The sequence below is a fragment of the Theobroma cacao genome, chromosome 2, assembly GCF_053813885.1.
Source record: "Theobroma cacao isolate CCN51 chromosome 2, ASM5381388v1, whole genome shotgun sequence".
NCBI classification, from domain to species: domain Eukaryota; kingdom Viridiplantae; phylum Streptophyta; class Magnoliopsida; order Malvales; family Malvaceae; genus Theobroma; species Theobroma cacao.
Window position 1 is genome coordinate 3,752,879 of NC_142640.1, and position 18,004 is coordinate 3,770,882.

The window sequence follows — 18,004 nt, forward strand, 5'->3', positions numbered from 1 at the left end:
GTTGGATTAAGACTTTCTTTATTCCGTAACCACCCCTATCCTTTCCTCTTTTTTCTTGCTAGCACTTTGAACCCCATCTCACACCCTCCCCGGTCCTCCTCCCTCGTCCAAACTTCCAACTTGCATTGAAATAGTTGACGTTGATCCAATCCTCATTTACATCAGAACCAATTTTACTAGTCAAAATTTGGACCAATCCTTGTTATTTAGATTTGATAATTTATATTTTCGTGTCTTAATTGCATCATGTAAACATGAGATATTAACAATTTTATGGATAAATACGAATATGACACGATTAATTAATCGTATTAAAATTTTAAATACGTATATAAATATGTTTGATAAATATATAATACGACATGATTAACACATTTATTAAACGTATTAAATTAAATTTTACACAATATAATTAACACAATTAAAATTTATATAATTTATAACATGCTTATACGATTAACATAATTGATACGATTAACATGATTAAATTAAAATATATACAAATAAAATATAATTTTATTATTTAAATTTACTACAAAAAATTATAAATATTGTAATATTAATCAAATATAATAAATTTTAATATTAATAAATTTTAATTATCATAAAAATATTAATATTTATATGAATCAATAAATAAGTCTTAACCATTCAGTAAACGTGTCTACACAACATGTGAATACTATTAAATAAATAGATAGTAAACGAGTCACGTGTTATATGAATATATAATAATACAATTAACTAATCGTGTCATGTGTCTTAGACAAGTCAAGCAAGTTTAACATATCTTAATTACATCGATATATTTAATGTATGAAATACGATTAACTTAAATCTAAATACATCTAAAATTTGTATCTTATGCATATCATATTGTGTGCCGTGTATAAATATATATTGTGGTGTCGTATACAAATAAATGAGGGCTATTATCCAGAATTTTTGGGCCAACAAGACGAAATGCGCCCTTGTCTGGCTAGACCTTCATTGAGAGATATTGCCTTTGAGAGTAGCTAGAGCCGAGACACTGTTTCATGTTGTGGAAACCCTTACTACAAAAAAAGTGCACAAAAGGGTAGTTAAGAAGATAAGAGAGTTTACATTCCATCATTGTAATCCAATCATTTTCTTTAGAAGAAAAAGAAAAGTAAATGATGCAGAAACGCAAATTAAAGCATCTAACTTTTGGTGCAAAGGGATAGAGCAGCATTTTTTTCCAAACCGACTGACAAAGCAAAGGAAAGCAGCATCTTTTTTAGCCTTTTGTTCCTTATATGCCATTGCCATTGCATACGTCTTTCACTTTACAAAGATTTTCTGATTGGATGATAGGTTATAAAGAAATATGGTGACTCATGGTACATAAATAGTGGAACAGAACAGGACACTTAATAATCTTAGCTATAAAAGAACATTTGCTAGAATCATCAAAATATGTGTGAAGTCTGGTTTTGTCTTTAATCGAATGCCTAAGTAAGTATAAAATAAACATAGAGATAAGCTGTCTTAATTAGTGCACTGCCTCAATCGTCATTCAAGATAGTGGGAGGGGTTTCAGTATATTAGACCAGTCGACACATATTTGGCGATGAAACCAAGTACCAGAAAAAATTAGGTCACGTTTTTGTAAGCTTGTAAGGAAGCAAGGTTGGAACCCCACGTTAAATTCATCCTTATCTCTTCTGCCTTGGTCTGCCTTGTGCTTTCCACATTGCATCCTAGGCCACGTCTTGAACTCATCAGTCTCTTGTTTTTCTTTCTTTTTTGTGCTCCATTTCAACATGGTTTTTTCTTTTTTATCGCTTGAGTTTTCAATTTCAACTGCACTTATTACCTTGTCACGAAATGATTTCTTTCTTCCAGGAAACCTAATTCAACATCCATGCATGCATGCTTTGATGGTTTGGCTTCTATATTGGTACCATGTAGATGAACATGATTTTATCGTGTTTGTCTTTAATGGAACTTCTGCAAGCAAAGGACCAGTTTCTTTTTTTCACATTGATATAATTCGTACGTCTAGCAGGAAAGGAGTATCAGTAGACCGTAGTCATTCTTTCTTTACAGCTTATTATTTAGGGTAAAGTATCTCTTAATATTAGCCGGAATCTGTCTCTTTTTGGAGCATCATTAGTTTGTAGCCGAAAAAATATAGTATACTTTAGAACTTGGAAAGGGCGAGATTCACTTATAAAGAAATGATCACTTTTACTTCAAAATGTGTGGCAGAGAGATCTCAAGACAAGCGTCAATTTAGGTTAAGTCATTTTTAAACCCAACAAGATTAAAAGTACTGTTATTATATAAACACTGAAGCAGACATGGAAGATTGCATTGGATCACTAACCACAATTTCTGTGAAGGGGGGCGAAACTTTTGATCAACATCAAAATTTCGGTACCCTTGGGTCATCATCAATGCATTTACAAAGAGCAAGGGATAACGTTTGTCTGGAGATGCATCTTACGTTGGAAACCATGGCACTTTGTCTATATATATCTAGAAAAAGGTTCTTTCCCTTTTATAAATGCCGTTTTAATCGCCAGCATGAACTTGAAGTGCTGTTTCTTAGGTCATTTGCAAATTAAGGTTTCTACCTTTTTTTGGCCAAGAGGGTCGTGATTCATGGTAAAGTTGCTTTATAATTATATACCAAGTTGGTTTGGTGTGTGGTCCAACGGCCAGAAAGCCACTAGGAAATTGGTGAAGTGCCTTTTGAATCATAACGAAGCTTAGCCAAGTAGTATCCCCAGAAGAAAAAGGAGATGCATTAATTGGCCAACGAATCGTCAGGATGCTGAATGCAAAAGTCGATAGTTTACAGTTCTCGAGACGTCCAAAGACCACATAAGCTGTCCTTGATCATTTGTAGCTAATTCACATCGGCCACGTACATGCGGAAAAGAGTTCAACATTGCCACCATGCAATTTAGATGCCAAACCGCTCCCGTGTACTCCCTTTTTTTTTTTAAACCAAAGTGGAGGCCGGGCCGGGGGGAGGAGCGGAGCGGTCTCTTTTGTATTTGGTAGATGAGGCAGGACGGTTATGACATATGGCTGTCCTCTCCTTTATATTATTATTCATTTTTTATACAAAGAGATTTTTAATTAGTTAAAATTTAAATATTTTAAATGAATTTGAAACATTAAAAGTTATCATGGACTGTGATTTATAATTAAAAATCGACTGTTTTGTTAAATGAAATGTCTTTTTGCAAATGAAAATTCCTCGTATAACAAACGGATTCTTTTATTAGATTTTAAAAAAATAAAAAATAAAAATATTAAGGAGGAGTTTCACAGAAATACCAAAGCATTAAAAATTTGAAGTTTTCCATTTAAAAGTTTCGAGTCGTAGTTTTAGAAATGAAAATAAGATTTAATAGAAATGAAGTTTATATATATATTTTTTTTGTTTGTTTTGAGTGAAGGAGAGTGAAAAGGATAATAATATTATCTCTCTTTGTATATTTCCATTAAGGAAACTTGAATGATGATTGATGCATGCGTGATTATTGTAGGTTTAAAAGGAAAGGTTGTTTATATTATATATATGACCTAACCTAACCATTAGTTTATAAAAACTTTGATGCCCAAGCTGCAAGTAGGCAGGCTAGCATATGTTATTACTAAAAGTGTCACGTGAAAAAATAATCAGCCTTTTCTTTCTATTGAAAAGAAAATTCAACATAGGAATCAAGGTTTTTTTTTTTTTTTTGAAGTTATGATGACTTAATGCGTCGAGATCTATAGCATTATCATTGATTATTAATAATATATAGTTTTTATTTTTTATTTTTTGTTTAAATATATTAAAAACATTGGATTCTTGAATATACCACAAAAATTGTTTTTTATTCTTTAATTAAGAGCTTTTCAAGACCCAAAAAAGTCAAGAATATTCACACAAAAATTATTAAAAAAAAGGACCTTGCCGGATCCCATGTCTATGCAATCAAAATGCGTGAATTTTATTTATAATCAAGTAAATACCATTTAATTCATATGGACTCTAATGATAGTTGATTGATTATTAATCCTTGAAAAGTAATTACTCCCAAATCAATTTAAGAGATGAAAACAAATTCGAATTATTTTAATGGTGCATTTCTTGTTTTTGAATAGTTAAACCCAAATGTCACGTGTTTTGTTTTATTAAAATATCAAAAAGAAACAAAGGGATTATTACTTTTTTATTGGACAATTAGTAATTACATTGAATCTCCCCATATGATAAAACGGCTAGCATCTTGGTACATTTTTGTTATGTAGTAAATCGGAGCCAAAGTTCATAACATGTAAACTCGTATTTAGGAGTAAATATTCACTGCTTTCTTTTGGTCAGCAAGTGTATTTTCATTTCTATTTGACAATTAATACCGTCTCCCCGTTAAACATAATTTTCATAAGGAAAAATTCTATTTATATCTTTTGTGATTTTAATTTTTTTACGAAATTTTACAAATTTTTTCTTAATTAATATACTGTAAATAATTTATGTTCTCACAAAAAATTGAGTTATTAATTTTTTTAAAGAAATTATTAAAATAATCTCAATTTAAAATTAATTTATTTATTTACTTTTAAGAATGTTTTTGTCATTTTATTATGAAAAATTAACAGTATAATTTTTTTTAACAGAAATTGATCAAAAATTACTAATTAAAAAAATTCATTAAACATTAATTGTGAAAAACAACAGCAAACGTTACGTAATAAAAATTAAATAAGTAGTGTTTTGTTTCCCTCTCCCTAAGGGCACGCACACACGCAAAGCCAAAAACCAAAACGGTGGGATTCCGACAAGGGGAAAAAGACTGGAGAGAAGAATTAAATAATACACGCAAAGTTAAATCAAGCAGTGAATCGTTAATCATGAGCCGCAAAACCATGACTTTGTTTCCATATTTCCCCCTTATAAAACGTTAATCAATTTTTCATTACCCCGTAGAGTCGTGAATTAATCGCGATGGCATGATAACATAAATAGCGTGAAAGCCGCCGTATCTGCGATTACACGTGTCCATCGCATGGACTGTACCTTCAGCCCCCCACCCCTGCCCAACTTATAATCAAAAAAGGAAATTTCCTTCTAAAAATATAAAAGGATAGATAAATAGTTTCCCGGGGAGAGGGGGGGTTGGGTTGCGGTGTATGGACCACAAAAAAATAGGGAAATTACCTAATAGTAGCAATCAGGAACACTAATAAAATCCATACATTTTGGACCTTGGAGTTGGAGGACACCAATTTTGAAGAATCGGTGATGCATGGACTCCACCAACTCCTATCTCTATCTCTTTTCTTTTTTGTTGCTAGTGAGTAATGCAAGCACCCATTTTTATACAATTTTTCTGAAATAAGTAAGGCAACAAAAAAAGGAAGAAGATACGTTTTTGTGATTTCCTCGTGGCTTGATGATTTTATTTCAGGATTCAGGTTCTAGATTTGATCCAAGTGTCATATAATTGATACTCTAATAATATGTTTATGTTTATTTTTTAAATATGAACAAGGATTAGATTGAGGGTCAAAATCTGGAATATATCATTATTGTCAATGATGCCACCCACCAACTTGTGTATACATGAATTTTGTTAATAATCATGTTCTAAATGTCCATTTTTACATGTGTCTTTATGGCTATGGATGATTTTATATGTTAGGATTTTAATAATGTTAAAATTCTATAATTTTAAGATGCGGTTTGGTTCAATGAAACCTAGAAGCTTCAATTATTGATTCAATCAATATCTATGGAATCAAATTATACAAAATTTATTTTATATAATGAACAATTCAAAATAAGTAGAATATTTCGAGAATTTACATTTTAGGTAACATCAACAGCAAATCATGGATGCTCGAATCCAAAATCTCTTATATTGGACATTGAGATAAGATTTTTTTTATATAATGTCAACAAGTAACACATTTAGAGGTGTCATTATGATTGGGAATTGAATTATAAAGAGTGTGGCAGATTTTTCCCAGCGGGTGGTTTTTATCTGTTCCAAAATCACGGGTCTGTTACAGTCCAAAAAGACAAGAGAGGGGAGGGGAGGGGAGGGGAGCATGGGGATTGGTAGTGTCTCTTTAAATACTTCTTTCATCTTTTTGCTGGGTTTAAACATATTTGAAATCCGCAGTGAACCCCTAGAATCTAAAAGGAAGCCCCCACCTCTTGACCTTTCGTAAAATGGTGGCATTACGAAAATTACAGAGCAGATCCTCCGTCAACTTCTGGTCCCACTCCTCCCTGCATCACAGCTCCGGAATAACCGCATGAAATGGCTTTTAAGGGTTGCTTGGATTTCTCTCATCCTATCAGATCACCCCACGTCGGAAACACCTTTTTTCAACCCCCGGCTCCGCGTGGCAGACGTTGCAGCTCCACAGATCCTTCTTTTTCTCCCTCTATCAAATGGGAATGGAATCCGCAAAAGATCTTCATAAAATTATTATTTGGACTACTTCAAATGACATTAACTTTACGAAATAAATCAGAATATAAAGAAATTACCAAAAGACAATTGAACCCTTGATGACGAGATAATTGGTTAGGCAGATTTCAGTCACTCCACTTGATCCGTGTCGGAAAAACTAAACACATTAAAAACAATTCTTCAAAAACAAAAAACCATTAACTGTAAGCTGAGTTGTCGCCAATGATTAGAGTGCGTTTGGCCCATGTAAAATCAACATCGGCTAGGACACAATTAATTTGATACCATGTGACAAAGCCCAAAAATACACAAAAGAAGAAGGAAAAAAGTATGTATATTTCCTATTGGCTAAGCCATATTCCTAAGTCAAATGGTCAATTACAAAGAGTTGCGGGTAAAACCTGAATGTCATGTTCAACAACTGGTCCTTGGCACATGGAGCACGGTCTACTTGGTCCTCACGTTTGCATCGCCATTTTCTTCCCATTCGCTCTTTGTTCTTTTTCTTTGTCTTTTTTTTTTAACGGTCTTCTAAATACTAATCAACACTCCCACCAACTCTGCCATCGTCTTTAGCTTGCCACACCACCTTTGAGATTTTTCTCCACAAGGTGAATCATCCCCTGAAAAAATAAATTCCAGTTCTTGCCTCCACTCTCTTAAATTGATGGATATTATATTTTTTAAAGTTGGAAAGACGTAACCTTTATTTATCCTATTATTAGCTTCAAGTTAAAAATAGATAAATATTTAATTTAATAATAAATATACATATTTTATTATCAAAAAGTTAAATTTGAATTTAACTTTTTAAATAAAAAACATAAATAAACCGTTAAATCCAACATTTAGATGTAATACGTTGATACTTTGAAGTTTGAATGTACTATCATGCCCCACTAACTATACATATTGGATGTGAAGGGATAAAAGAAGGAGACAGGAGTAGGAATAAGATTAGATGAGTTATAATTGTGGGGGTGAGGCAGGGCCATCCCGAGGGCGTGACGGCATGTTATGTAGAGCCCCCTCCCATTATGATCCGCAAGATCAATCAAAATCAGGCTAAGTGTGCTGGGTTGGGGGCAGCCACAAAAAAGGATAAAGGTCAAATTTGTAACTTCGGATTTCGGTCAACCCAATACGCAAGCCCTGGCGTCGTATGGTTTAGAAAAGAAATTTTACGGTCACCGTCTAGATTTTATTGATAGACCAAATAAACCTGGCCAGGTGCAACCCTAGCCATAAAGAAGGCCAGAGACCATCAAACCTATTTAACGTGAAAATCTTGTTCTAGATCCTAGAAGGGAGAAAAGAAAAGGGGAGCGGGGTAGCTTTCTTTTTCTACTGCTTTCCATTGTTTCACTGATTAAAGCCTGTTGTTTCAGTTACAGATTTTGAGAGGCTTTTTGGTTAGTTTTTCTAGAGATACCCGACTGTCATTTTTAATGTAAGCAGTTACGTGTTTGATGCGCGTCAAATAAACGGCCGTCAGGTACGTGTCGAGGTGTCAACGTTTTTCGAAACAAATTTAAGAGTCGCAAAAAAAAAAAAAAAAAACTTGCAGATTCTCTCCCCGGGATAAGGTTACGGTCTTAACAGCAGATCATCGATTCAATGCGTTGCTTGACCCCACTTCATTTTCTCGCGAGTTCTTTCAATGTTTCGTTCTATTCTTCTTCTTGGAGCCCCGCTTGACATTGTCGACATTTTGCGTTTGAGGGTAATTGGCAAATTTAAAATTGATTTAATCCCAAATAAAGGGATAAATGAACCTATTGTTAGCAATAGCAAATATATATGGAATATTTGACCGAATTGTGCTGGACACTCATTCTATAAGGAAATATTTGAATATGGAAAAGATTATGATTTGGGTTAATAATATCTTAGCATGCAATAAATAAATTTAGAAAGCGATTTAATTGTTATCCTTTCAAAATTTGATGTTCATGAACCCTAAATTAGTATTTTTGCACCTAACATTCTATTTAAAGAATAGTTTAATACTAAACTATACTACAATTAAATTAAGATGACTGAAAAACATTATTTATTAGTATAAGATCTATTTGAATTAATCGTTTACAAGGGAATTGATAAATTTTAATTTTAAATTTATTCATTAATTATATTTTATTGATGATAAAAATATAAATGTAATTAAGAAGTCAAACTTTCTTTTCGTGAAAACATAGCATAACGAATATTTAAGGAATTTCTACCTTGTCAAGTAGACGAAGGATTGGACCAAAGAGAAGAAAAAAAGAAGGCAAGTCAAATTTAAAAAACGCAAAGTACATTGGACAACTTGTGCAATCCGACTAGGAACCAGTCCATCCACTAATGAGGGGTCCTAGAGGACTCCATTCCACGTGACGTCCACGTGCTTATCTCTAACAACACCTATTTAATTTTTTTATTAAATTTTATTTATTTCGGCGGAGAAAGCCAATCAATTGTCGACCAAATTAGCAAAGGGGCAACCATGCCAGTGACTACGTGTTACAATCGCATCCGTTTATGCAAATCCACATCACACGAAACTTCCGGCTGCTTTCCTCCCTGAAGACATCACACGATATTTTCACGCAAAAAACTCAGCTGCCAATTTCTCCTGAAGAGACCCCACAATTGTCAAGGCCACGCGGCAACTCGACGCTGATTAATCGTTACCAAGGGAATCTCAGTACCGAAAATAAATGTTAAAACTCAATAAACTAAAATAGTGCAAAAAAGAATTTAAAAAATTTTTTTTTTTGAGTGTAATGAAAATTGAACAGTACACGAGAAATTGACAAGATATTTGTGCGGGTACCCAAAGGCCTAGCCCGCAGCCCAAGGAAGCCCGCGAAACCCCCTATATAAAGGAGCATCTCCATTCATGCAATTCTCGCTCACTCCAACCTTCGTTAACGACTTCTTTGAAGATAACACCTAAACCCTAATTGTCCTCCGATTTTCCCTCCTTTTCCCAGAAAAATCAGTTTCTTTCGTCTTCCTCATTTAATCAATCTCATTTACTTTCCTCTTCCCTGAATCTCTTTTCTTAAATTTTCCATTTTGTGTTTTGAGATCTGCATGGTGAAGTTCTTTTTCGCAACATAAATTTTGCTGCTTTACATTAAAAAGAAAAGAAATTTTAAATTTTAAATCTGTTAAAAATCTTCTTCTGAAGGGTCGGCTGGGGATTTCGAAGTTTAGGGTAAAAAGAGGGTGTTACTCCGGTTGTAATAGGGTCTTCTACTGCTTCGTTTGAGGGGGTAGCCGGGGCCTCGGCCTCGGCGGGTTTTAAAGCCCCCACCTTTTGAAAACTATCGAATCTACCATAATTTTTTCCCTTTTTCTTTTTCAAATCTTCTTTTAGATCGTCGCGGATTTATTGTAGGGATGCCGGCCTTGGCTTGCTGCGTAGATGCTGCCGTAGCGCCTCCTGGCTACGCAGCTTTCATTGCCGGGGACAGCTCCCTTCCCGCGGCGGTCCCTTGTTCTTCTTCCATCACCACCACCACCGTTACCGCCGCCGCCGCCCCTAACTCAAACTCAACCCATTGGTCCCCTGCTCACTCCTCAGCTCTCTACCGTATCGACGGCTGGGGCGCCCCTTATTTTTCCGTCAACAACTCCGGCAATATCACCGTCCGTCCTTACGGTACGGACACTCTGGCCCACCAAGAAATCGACTTGTTGAAAATCGTTAAGAAAGTTTCGGATCCGAAATCGGTGGGCGGACTCGGGTTACAGCTTCCCCTCATTGTTCGCTTACCCGATGTGCTGAAAGATCGGCTCGAGTCGCTTCAATCGGCTTTTGAATTGGCCATCCAAGCCCAGGGCTACGAGTCTCATTACCAAGGCGTTTATCCGGTGAAATGTAACCAAGACAGGTTTGTTGTAGAAGACATAGTCAGATTCGGGGCGCCATTCCGATTCGGGTTGGAGGCTGGGTCAAAACCCGAACTTCTTCTTGCCATGAGCTGCCTTTGCAAAGGAAACCCAGAAGCGTTATTGGTTTGCAATGGTTTCAAAGATGCTGAGTACATTTCCCTTGCTTTGCTAGCAAGGAAACTCGCTTTAAACACTGTTATTGTTCTTGAACAAGAAGAGGAGGTGAATATGGTTATTGATATAAGCAAGAAGCTTTCAGTTCGACCAGTGATTGGAGTCCGAGCCAAGCTGAGAACCAAACACTCGGGCCATTTCGGGTCGACTTCAGGTGAGAAAGGGAAGTTCGGGTTAACAACGACCCAGGTTTTGAGGGTTGTTAAAAAGCTCCAAGATTCAGGGATGCTTGATTGTTTGCAATTGTTGCACTTCCATATTGGATCCCAAATCCCTTCAACCGCTTTGCTTCAAGATGGAGTTGGTGAAGCTGCACAGATCTATTCTGAATTAGTCCGTCTTGGTGCCGGCATGAAGGTTCTTGACATTGGAGGTGGCCTTGGAATCGATTACGACGGGTCCAAATCCGGTAATTCGGATCTCTCTGTTTCTTATGGTCTACAGGAATATGCTTCAGCCGTTGTTAATGCAATTCGGTTCGTTTGTGACCGTAAATCTGTTAAGCATCCGATTATTTGTAGTGAAAGTGGGAGAGCTATTGTTTCTCATCATTCTATTTTGATATTTGAGGCTCTGTCTGCTACTGCTCCTACTACCCCAGCAATGAACCATATTAACATTCCGTTTATTATGGAGGGGCTGTCTGAGGATGCTCGTGCTGATTATTGGAATTTGCGTGATGCAGCAATGAGACATGAGAATGAGGCCTGTTTGCTTTATGCTGATCAGTTGAAGCAAAGATGTGTGGAACAGTTTAAAGAAGGCACTTTGGGGATTGAACAACTTGCTGCTGTTGATGGGTTATGTGACTTTGTTTCCAAAGTGATTGGTGCATCTGAGCCTGTTAGGACATACCATGTGAATCTTTCGATTTTCACTTCGATCCCTGATTTCTGGAGTATTGGTCAAATTTTTCCTATAGTCCCGATTCATCGATTGGATGAGAGGCCTGAAGTGAGGGGGACTTTGTCTGATTTAACTTGTGACAGTGATGGGAAGATTGATAAGTTCATTGGAGGCGAAACAAGCCTGCCTTTACATGAGCTGGAAGGTAATGGTGGTGGTAGTAGTGGTGGTGCGAATGGGCGGTACTATTTGGGGATGTTCTTGGGTGGGGCTTACGAGGAGGCCCTCGGTGGAGTCCACAACCTGTTTGGCGGCCCAAGCGTCGTTAGGGTGTTGCAGAGTGATGGTCCACACAGCTTCGCGGTTACGCGGGCGGTGCCTGGCCCATCATGTGGGGATGTCCTCCGGGTGATGCAGCACGAGCCCGAGCTCATGTTCGAGACCCTCAAGCATCGTGCCGAAGAATTTTTTGGGCAGGACCATGCTAATAATGGCGTCAATGCTGCTTTAGCTAACAGCCTTGCTCGCTCCTTCCACAACATGCCTTACCTTGCGAAGGTGTCTTCCTGTTCGTTGACTGCCATGAATAACAATGGTTTTTACTATTGCAATGAGGAAGATTACAATGCTGCTGTGGAGTCTGGGGCTAGTGAGGACGAGCAGTGGTCCTATTGCTGCGCCTGAGGCAGCGTTGTACAATTTGCCTTGATGCATGGTTTGTCAGTCCTTGAATGTCTCGTTGTTTTAATTTTTACTTTTATTGTTAATTTCCATCTTTTAGTGAGCCAAAAATGTTATCAGACAGGGGCTTTTGCATTTGTCGGGAAAGAGGGATGGGAACCGAATCCACCCTTTTCTGTAAACTCGGGATCTTATTCCCTCTTGTACCTGTTTCTTTTAAGTAGACTTTCTCAGTTTTAGCTTTGAGTATTTCATTTTTGTTCTTATTCTCACTCCTCTGGCTGTTTCTCCTCTCCTCTATTCTTCATTCTTTGGAGGTTTGAGCCTATATGCATGTTACCATTACAATTTTCTTCCAACTGACTTCGGGTTGCTGATTCATGGTCTGCTTTTCGGAATTTTGGTTGCTTTCTCTAATCTCGTCTAGGGTCTTAATACGGTTGGCTTAGCTGGGTTTCCTGTTGTGTAGTGCAAAAGAAGTGTAAACGGGGGTCAGACCCTCGTGGAAAAGGTTAGATACCAAGATTATGAAATCATGGTATGTAGGGTCTGGGTGTCTTGTATCTTGTCCTTGCCTGAACTGCCCATTTGACCGCAACAAGAGCCCGACCGATTGCTTGAAGCTTGTAACCCTGTTTCAATTTTGAATTCGTTGAATAGAAGATGTTTTTCTTTTTCTCCCTCTTTTGCAACGAATGTGGGGTGTTCCATGCCTTTTGTGCGTTGTGAAGCATAGTTTGATACGGCCCTCCTGAAGTCCTTTCTGGTTGCATTTTGTTGACCACAATTTTGTGGGCTTCTGGTTAGCCTCAGGTCGGCATTTGTGGTTTAGATTGGATGTTGAGCTAACTTAATGGAATAATAGATATGAAGTTTCGGTGCTTGTGGAGTTGTGAGACACACAAACTTCGTGAAGCCAAATTCCTTCAAAATAAAAATATAAATTCTTATCACCTTGTAAAAGAGCAGTAGCTCAGGATCTTAATATAAAATTTGCTTCATAAGAGTAGATTGAGATGGGTCCAAATAGCAGTCACATGGTGAGTTAAATTAACCCAAGGTTGGAGAGCACAACTCTCAGGAATCTCGGGGTGGTTGTCTTTGGGATGATGCAAAGAAATCCGATGAAGATTGGAGATTCCAATCAAAACAAAGAAAAATGAAAATTGAACGTTTTATGTATAGGTGTTTGGTCACATCGAATATACGAATAGTTTTTTAATGAGAAACAATCAAGATCCTATGATTTTTCTTTATGGAATGGTTAAGCCTTAAAAAAGCTTTAGTTGAATAGGATTGTTTGCTTCCATCATAGGTAGTAGTTTTGACTTGGGATGCTTTCCATGCCTCTTGTGCTTTGCTTGTTAACATGAAAAAGTTTCTTCAAGTTTGCACAACTGCTCTTCCCATTTATGCTTCATGAGTGATTTGAGAACCAGATAAATTCTCTTTGTGGGTGTAGAGAGAATCAGACATCTAAAGAGTTGAACATTTGCAAAATATGAACTTTAATTTCGATGAGAACTTGGTATATACTTTTCCAAAGAAAGAAGAAAAGAATATTTTAGACAGAAAATATAGTTAGTACAATAATTTTTGAGCAGGTGTCAAATCAAGGATAAACAGGTTGCTACCTACCTGAATTATTGGAGAGATTACTTTAAACCTGGAAATAGGCATAACATTTATTATTGCCAAGTGCTAAGCATGGAATAAGCATAAACCGAAATATATGAAGCTTTTATAAGTAACATACTATGGTAATGGTGAACTGAATCCAACTACACTCGTGATATTTTTACCCCTTACTTTTGTGGCATGCTTTGACATCCACCCATGGACCAATCTGTTCCTTTTGAAAGGTCAGTAGCTGTTTTAGCAGGCATAGGGAAGAGCATAATCTTAGATATAGATTTGCTGAGATGTTTTCTGCCGGAATGTCATATCTTCCTCCAAGGGTTAAAAAGCAAAGCATGTAGGAATATTTGATGGGAGACGTATCACGGGGAGGCATTGCTGCTAGCATTTGACTTCAAAACAATGTACAAAGATATTAGATTCTTTCATGAGAGCTTTAACGCAGTGCTTTGATTCTTGCTAAGTGGTATGCTGAATCTGTTTTGAGTTTTGTCCTAGACCAGTAATAGGAAGGGGATGGAGATGCCTTTGTCTTTGCCTATCATGGTACTCGCAGTCAGGTTGAGGTCTAGTTACTGTGCATTTGAATATTTAACTCAATAATTGATACACGATGCTTTATTCAAATCTTTTTTTCAAAGTAAAAAAAATTGATTTAGACAGAAAAAGCTCGATCGATGCAAGTTGCTGGGTGATTCTGCAATGAACAACCAAGTTCCCTAAGCTTAAACATTTTAATTCATTGGGCATCTTCATAGTTAAAGGCCCAAAAAGTAGTCTAATCTCATCTCCTTATTTGTTTCCTTGGGGCCTTCTAAACATTCTCTTGGACTAATTTGGCCCAAAATGGAAGTACATAGTAGTGCTGTAGGCCCCGAAAGAGGGAATCAAGCCCAATATGGACCATCGAAAAGTTTGAAGCACGGCGGTTTTAAAACGGATACGTGGCGGAATATGATGTCGCGTGCAAGGAACGCAGATAAAGCGCATCTTAGGAGATTCCGTTCCCCCAGATTACGTAACGTTTTCCTTCCCTTAAACTCTTCAATTTCTCTTCACCTCACCGATCAACACACCTCGAAACGCCTCTCTCTCTCTTTTCTCTTCTCTCCGTTTTGTCTCAGGTATATTTACATTCTCGTTTCTCGACGACTCTTTTTGTCTGTTTCAATTTAATCTCAGATCTGTTCAATTTGGCCCTTTGCTTACCCTTCTTATCCCATGAATCAAACCCAATTTTCTTTTGGTAACGGACAAAATTGACTGATTGAAAGGATTAAATAAAGTGGAAAAAGTTTTAATTTTAGTTCAATTTCACGCCCCCTCCCCCAGGTTATATGAGCTTTCCCTTTCAAGGTATTTTTCCTGATATTATTTGCTGCTCTTTCGATTCTGAAGAGAAAGAATTGTAGAAGTTTTGTGCATATGAATATATTTGGACGATGTTCTTAATTTTAGTGAATTTATTTGTTTTTTTTTTTTTAATTTGAGCCGTTTGATCTTCTTCTTGTAGGGAACTTGAACAATAAGTTATCTGGTTTGACCGGCTATAAGCAAGTACAAAATGGTACGTTTCACATTACGTTTTTTCATTGGTTCGATTATCTATTGTTAGTGAATGGCTGAATGCTTTTTGGGTAATTGCAATTATTATTAACTCGGCCAGTAATTTTGATAGTTGGGGTGACTGTACGTACTAGTAATTTTTAATGTCTACTTTTGCTTTGTATTGCAGTTTTTCGATGGATATGGTTATCATGGAACATCCTTTGAGCAGAGTTATCGATGTTACCCTGCATCTTTTATTGAAAAGGTTCGAAAAGTAGAATGTTGTTTTTAGTTTTTTTATCTTGTCTTGCTACAGATTGCTGGTATGCTTAGTGATACTGTCCTATTCTGTTATTGGTTTTGTCAAACCAATCATACTTGATTAGTTATTTCCTTTCTCATGATTTTGATCCTATGCATTTTTCCTTGTCTCCCTGCAGCCACAAATTGAAAGTGGTGATAAAAGTAAGTTTTCTGACCTGCAGTAGTTGTAATATGTTCCTTTTACCGTGCAACTTTCCTAATATGTATTCTTTCATTGTTGCTTTAGTTATAATGCCTCCATCAGCCCTTGATCGCTTAGGTTAGTTGTTTTAATTGTGGCATAAATTAAACTTTTGCAATTAGTCTTGGTTGCTCCTAAGTCATGACCTTATAAACCAGAATGCTAATGTGACTAAAATTATGCAGCATCTTTGCATATTGATTATCCAATGTTATTTGAGCTTCGGAATGATGCTGCTGAGCGTGTCTCCCATTGTGGAGTGCTTGAGTTTATTGCAGAAGAAGGCATGATCTATATGCCATATTGGGTAGGCAGTGCATCTTTTGGTTTGTGCATGCTACACATTAGTAGTATTCTTGTGGCATTGCTTTAGGTCCGCTGAGATTCGAGAAACCTTCTACTTATCTGATTCATGCTGTGTTGTTTTCAATGGTTTCATGTAGATGATGGAGAATTTGCTCCTACAGGAGGGGGATATTGTGAGGGTGAAAAATGTGACTCTTCCAAAGGGAACCTATGTTAAATTGCAACCCCACACAAAGGACTTTTTGGATATTTCGAACCCAAAAGCTATGTGAGTGGATTATTTGTGAATAAATGTATGCATGAGTCTTTGATGTTTGATGTTCAGCTAGAAAGGGAAGTTCAATATTGAGATATATGTTGTCATCAATTCATGCTTGAATCATGTATGCTGACATTTTTGTGTAATTTAGCTTCATGTAAGCCAAATGAGTTTCCGTAAATGGCCTGGACTGGTGAGAAACATAGCGCCAAGAATCTGTTTTTGTCTCCAGCCATATAAAGTTGCTGTTATGGACTTTTTCTTTTTACTCTACGTGTTGCTATTCAAGTATGATTTATACTCTCATTTTTAATGTTACTTTTCTTTTTAATGCAGCTTAGAGACAACCCTGAGGAATTATTCCTGTTTAACCACTGGGGACAGTATTATGGTGGCATATAACAATAAGAAGTATTACATAGATATCATAGAGACAAAGCCATCCAATGCAATAAGTATCATTGAGACTGACTGTGAGGTAGATTTTGCTCCTCCCCTGGATTACAAGGAGCCAGAAAAGCCTCCTGTAGCTGCTTCTTCAAGCAGGGCACTGTCTCAAGGTGAAAACCTAATATCTTCGCTAGACATCATGGAATGGTTTATCTTGCTCTTATGTCATTGTTCAGGGTTTTAATGGTTATCTTAATGTGTTTGCTTTTCCTTTTTCATATTTTAAGGAAGTTACTTTTTAGTTACTATTTTAAGAAATTTGAATGTTTTTACAACCATGCTTAGTTGGGATATTTTTTTATCTTGTTGTAATCTACTTAATTCTTATTAATAAAATTTATGGATCTCTGTAGGTTAGTGCACTCAAGTTCATATAGATTTTTGTGATGGTTTATATTCTGTCTACTAAGGAAAACAATCTTTGTTCTTTCAGTTGAAGAAGCTCCAGCTGAGCCTGAACCAAGATTCAGCCCCTTTACCGGTGCAGGAAGACGCTTGGATGGGAAGCCTCTGAAGCAACAGCCTTCACCAGTTTCTTCCTCAGAGTCCAAAGACAAGGGACCTGCTGTTTCCAATGGGAAGAACAGCGAACCTTCTTCACAATCTAGTTCACAAAGTATTTCACGCCAGGCTCAGGGCAAGCTTGTATTTGGATCAAGCCGTCCTAAGGAAACAAAACAGGTACATGGTATTTTTACACTCTTCCTTTCATTAAGTTGCTTATGATTACCTAGCCTATGATATTCTCTTTTATGAAAAGAATGAAGATGTAAGATGGTTGTTTCTTGGATTTTGCAGGAATCTGGAAAAGACGCTAAACAGGAGCAGTCTCAAAAGAAAGAAGATCCTAAGTTCCAGCCATTTACAGGGAGAAAGTACTCATTAAAGGGTTGATTAAATTAATCCATAATTTGTTATGTTTACTGGCACTTTGTTGATTAAGGAAAGCAACAGAATTATATGTTCATCTGGGATGTTGTATTATCAAATGATTGAACTGTGGGTTCGCATGTCAAAATGAAGAAGGGGGGGTGGGGGGCCAAACTTATATTCCGTTTTGTGGTGAATCTGAAGAGTACCTGTTCAAAGAAAAGAAAGAGAATCTAAAAAATTTGATCTGCTATTGTTTGCACCTGTATTTATTGCTTGTAGGTCCTTTGCATCTTTATTTAGCATTCTGTTGATTTCTTGAATTTGAGGATCTAACTGCAGTGGTATACCGCCAAATGGATGTGTGAAGTACAAGTATGAAAAATATGTGAT

General features: G+C 36.6%; 2 protein-coding genes across 3 annotated transcripts; both read left to right on the plus strand.

Annotated features, from left to right (window-relative positions):
* Nucleotides 1-9,332: 9,332 nt before the first annotated feature.
* On the plus strand, nucleotides 9,333-12,284 carry ADC2 (arginine decarboxylase 2). The gene has a single exon (XM_007041956.3). It carries the CDS (start codon nucleotides 9,840-9,842, stop codon nucleotides 12,036-12,038), a length of 2,199 nt encoding a protein of 732 aa, XP_007042018.1. The 5' UTR covers nucleotides 9,333-9,839; the 3' UTR covers nucleotides 12,039-12,284.
* Nucleotides 12,285-14,655: 2,371 nt separating this feature from the next.
* LOC18607683 (ubiquitin fusion degradation protein 1 B) lies at nucleotides 14,656-17,862 on the plus strand. 2 transcript variants are annotated; one of them, XM_007041958.3, is made up of 10 exons: nucleotides 14,656-14,797; nucleotides 15,187-15,240; nucleotides 15,409-15,486; nucleotides 15,662-15,686; nucleotides 15,772-15,804; nucleotides 15,912-16,033; nucleotides 16,170-16,300; nucleotides 16,628-16,851; nucleotides 17,175-17,422; nucleotides 17,540-17,862. In XM_007041958.3, exons 2-10 carry the CDS (start codon nucleotides 15,238-15,240, stop codon nucleotides 17,633-17,635), a joined length of 960 nt encoding a protein of 319 aa, XP_007042020.1. In that variant the 5' UTR covers nucleotides 14,656-14,797; nucleotides 15,187-15,237; the 3' UTR covers nucleotides 17,636-17,862. The 2 variants fall into 2 exon arrangements, with proteins under 2 accessions (XP_007042020.1, XP_007042021.1); XM_007041959.3 differs by lacking the exon at nucleotides 14,656-14,797 and adding an exon at nucleotides 14,836-15,029.
* The last annotated feature ends 142 nt before the right edge of the window (nucleotides 17,863-18,004 follow it).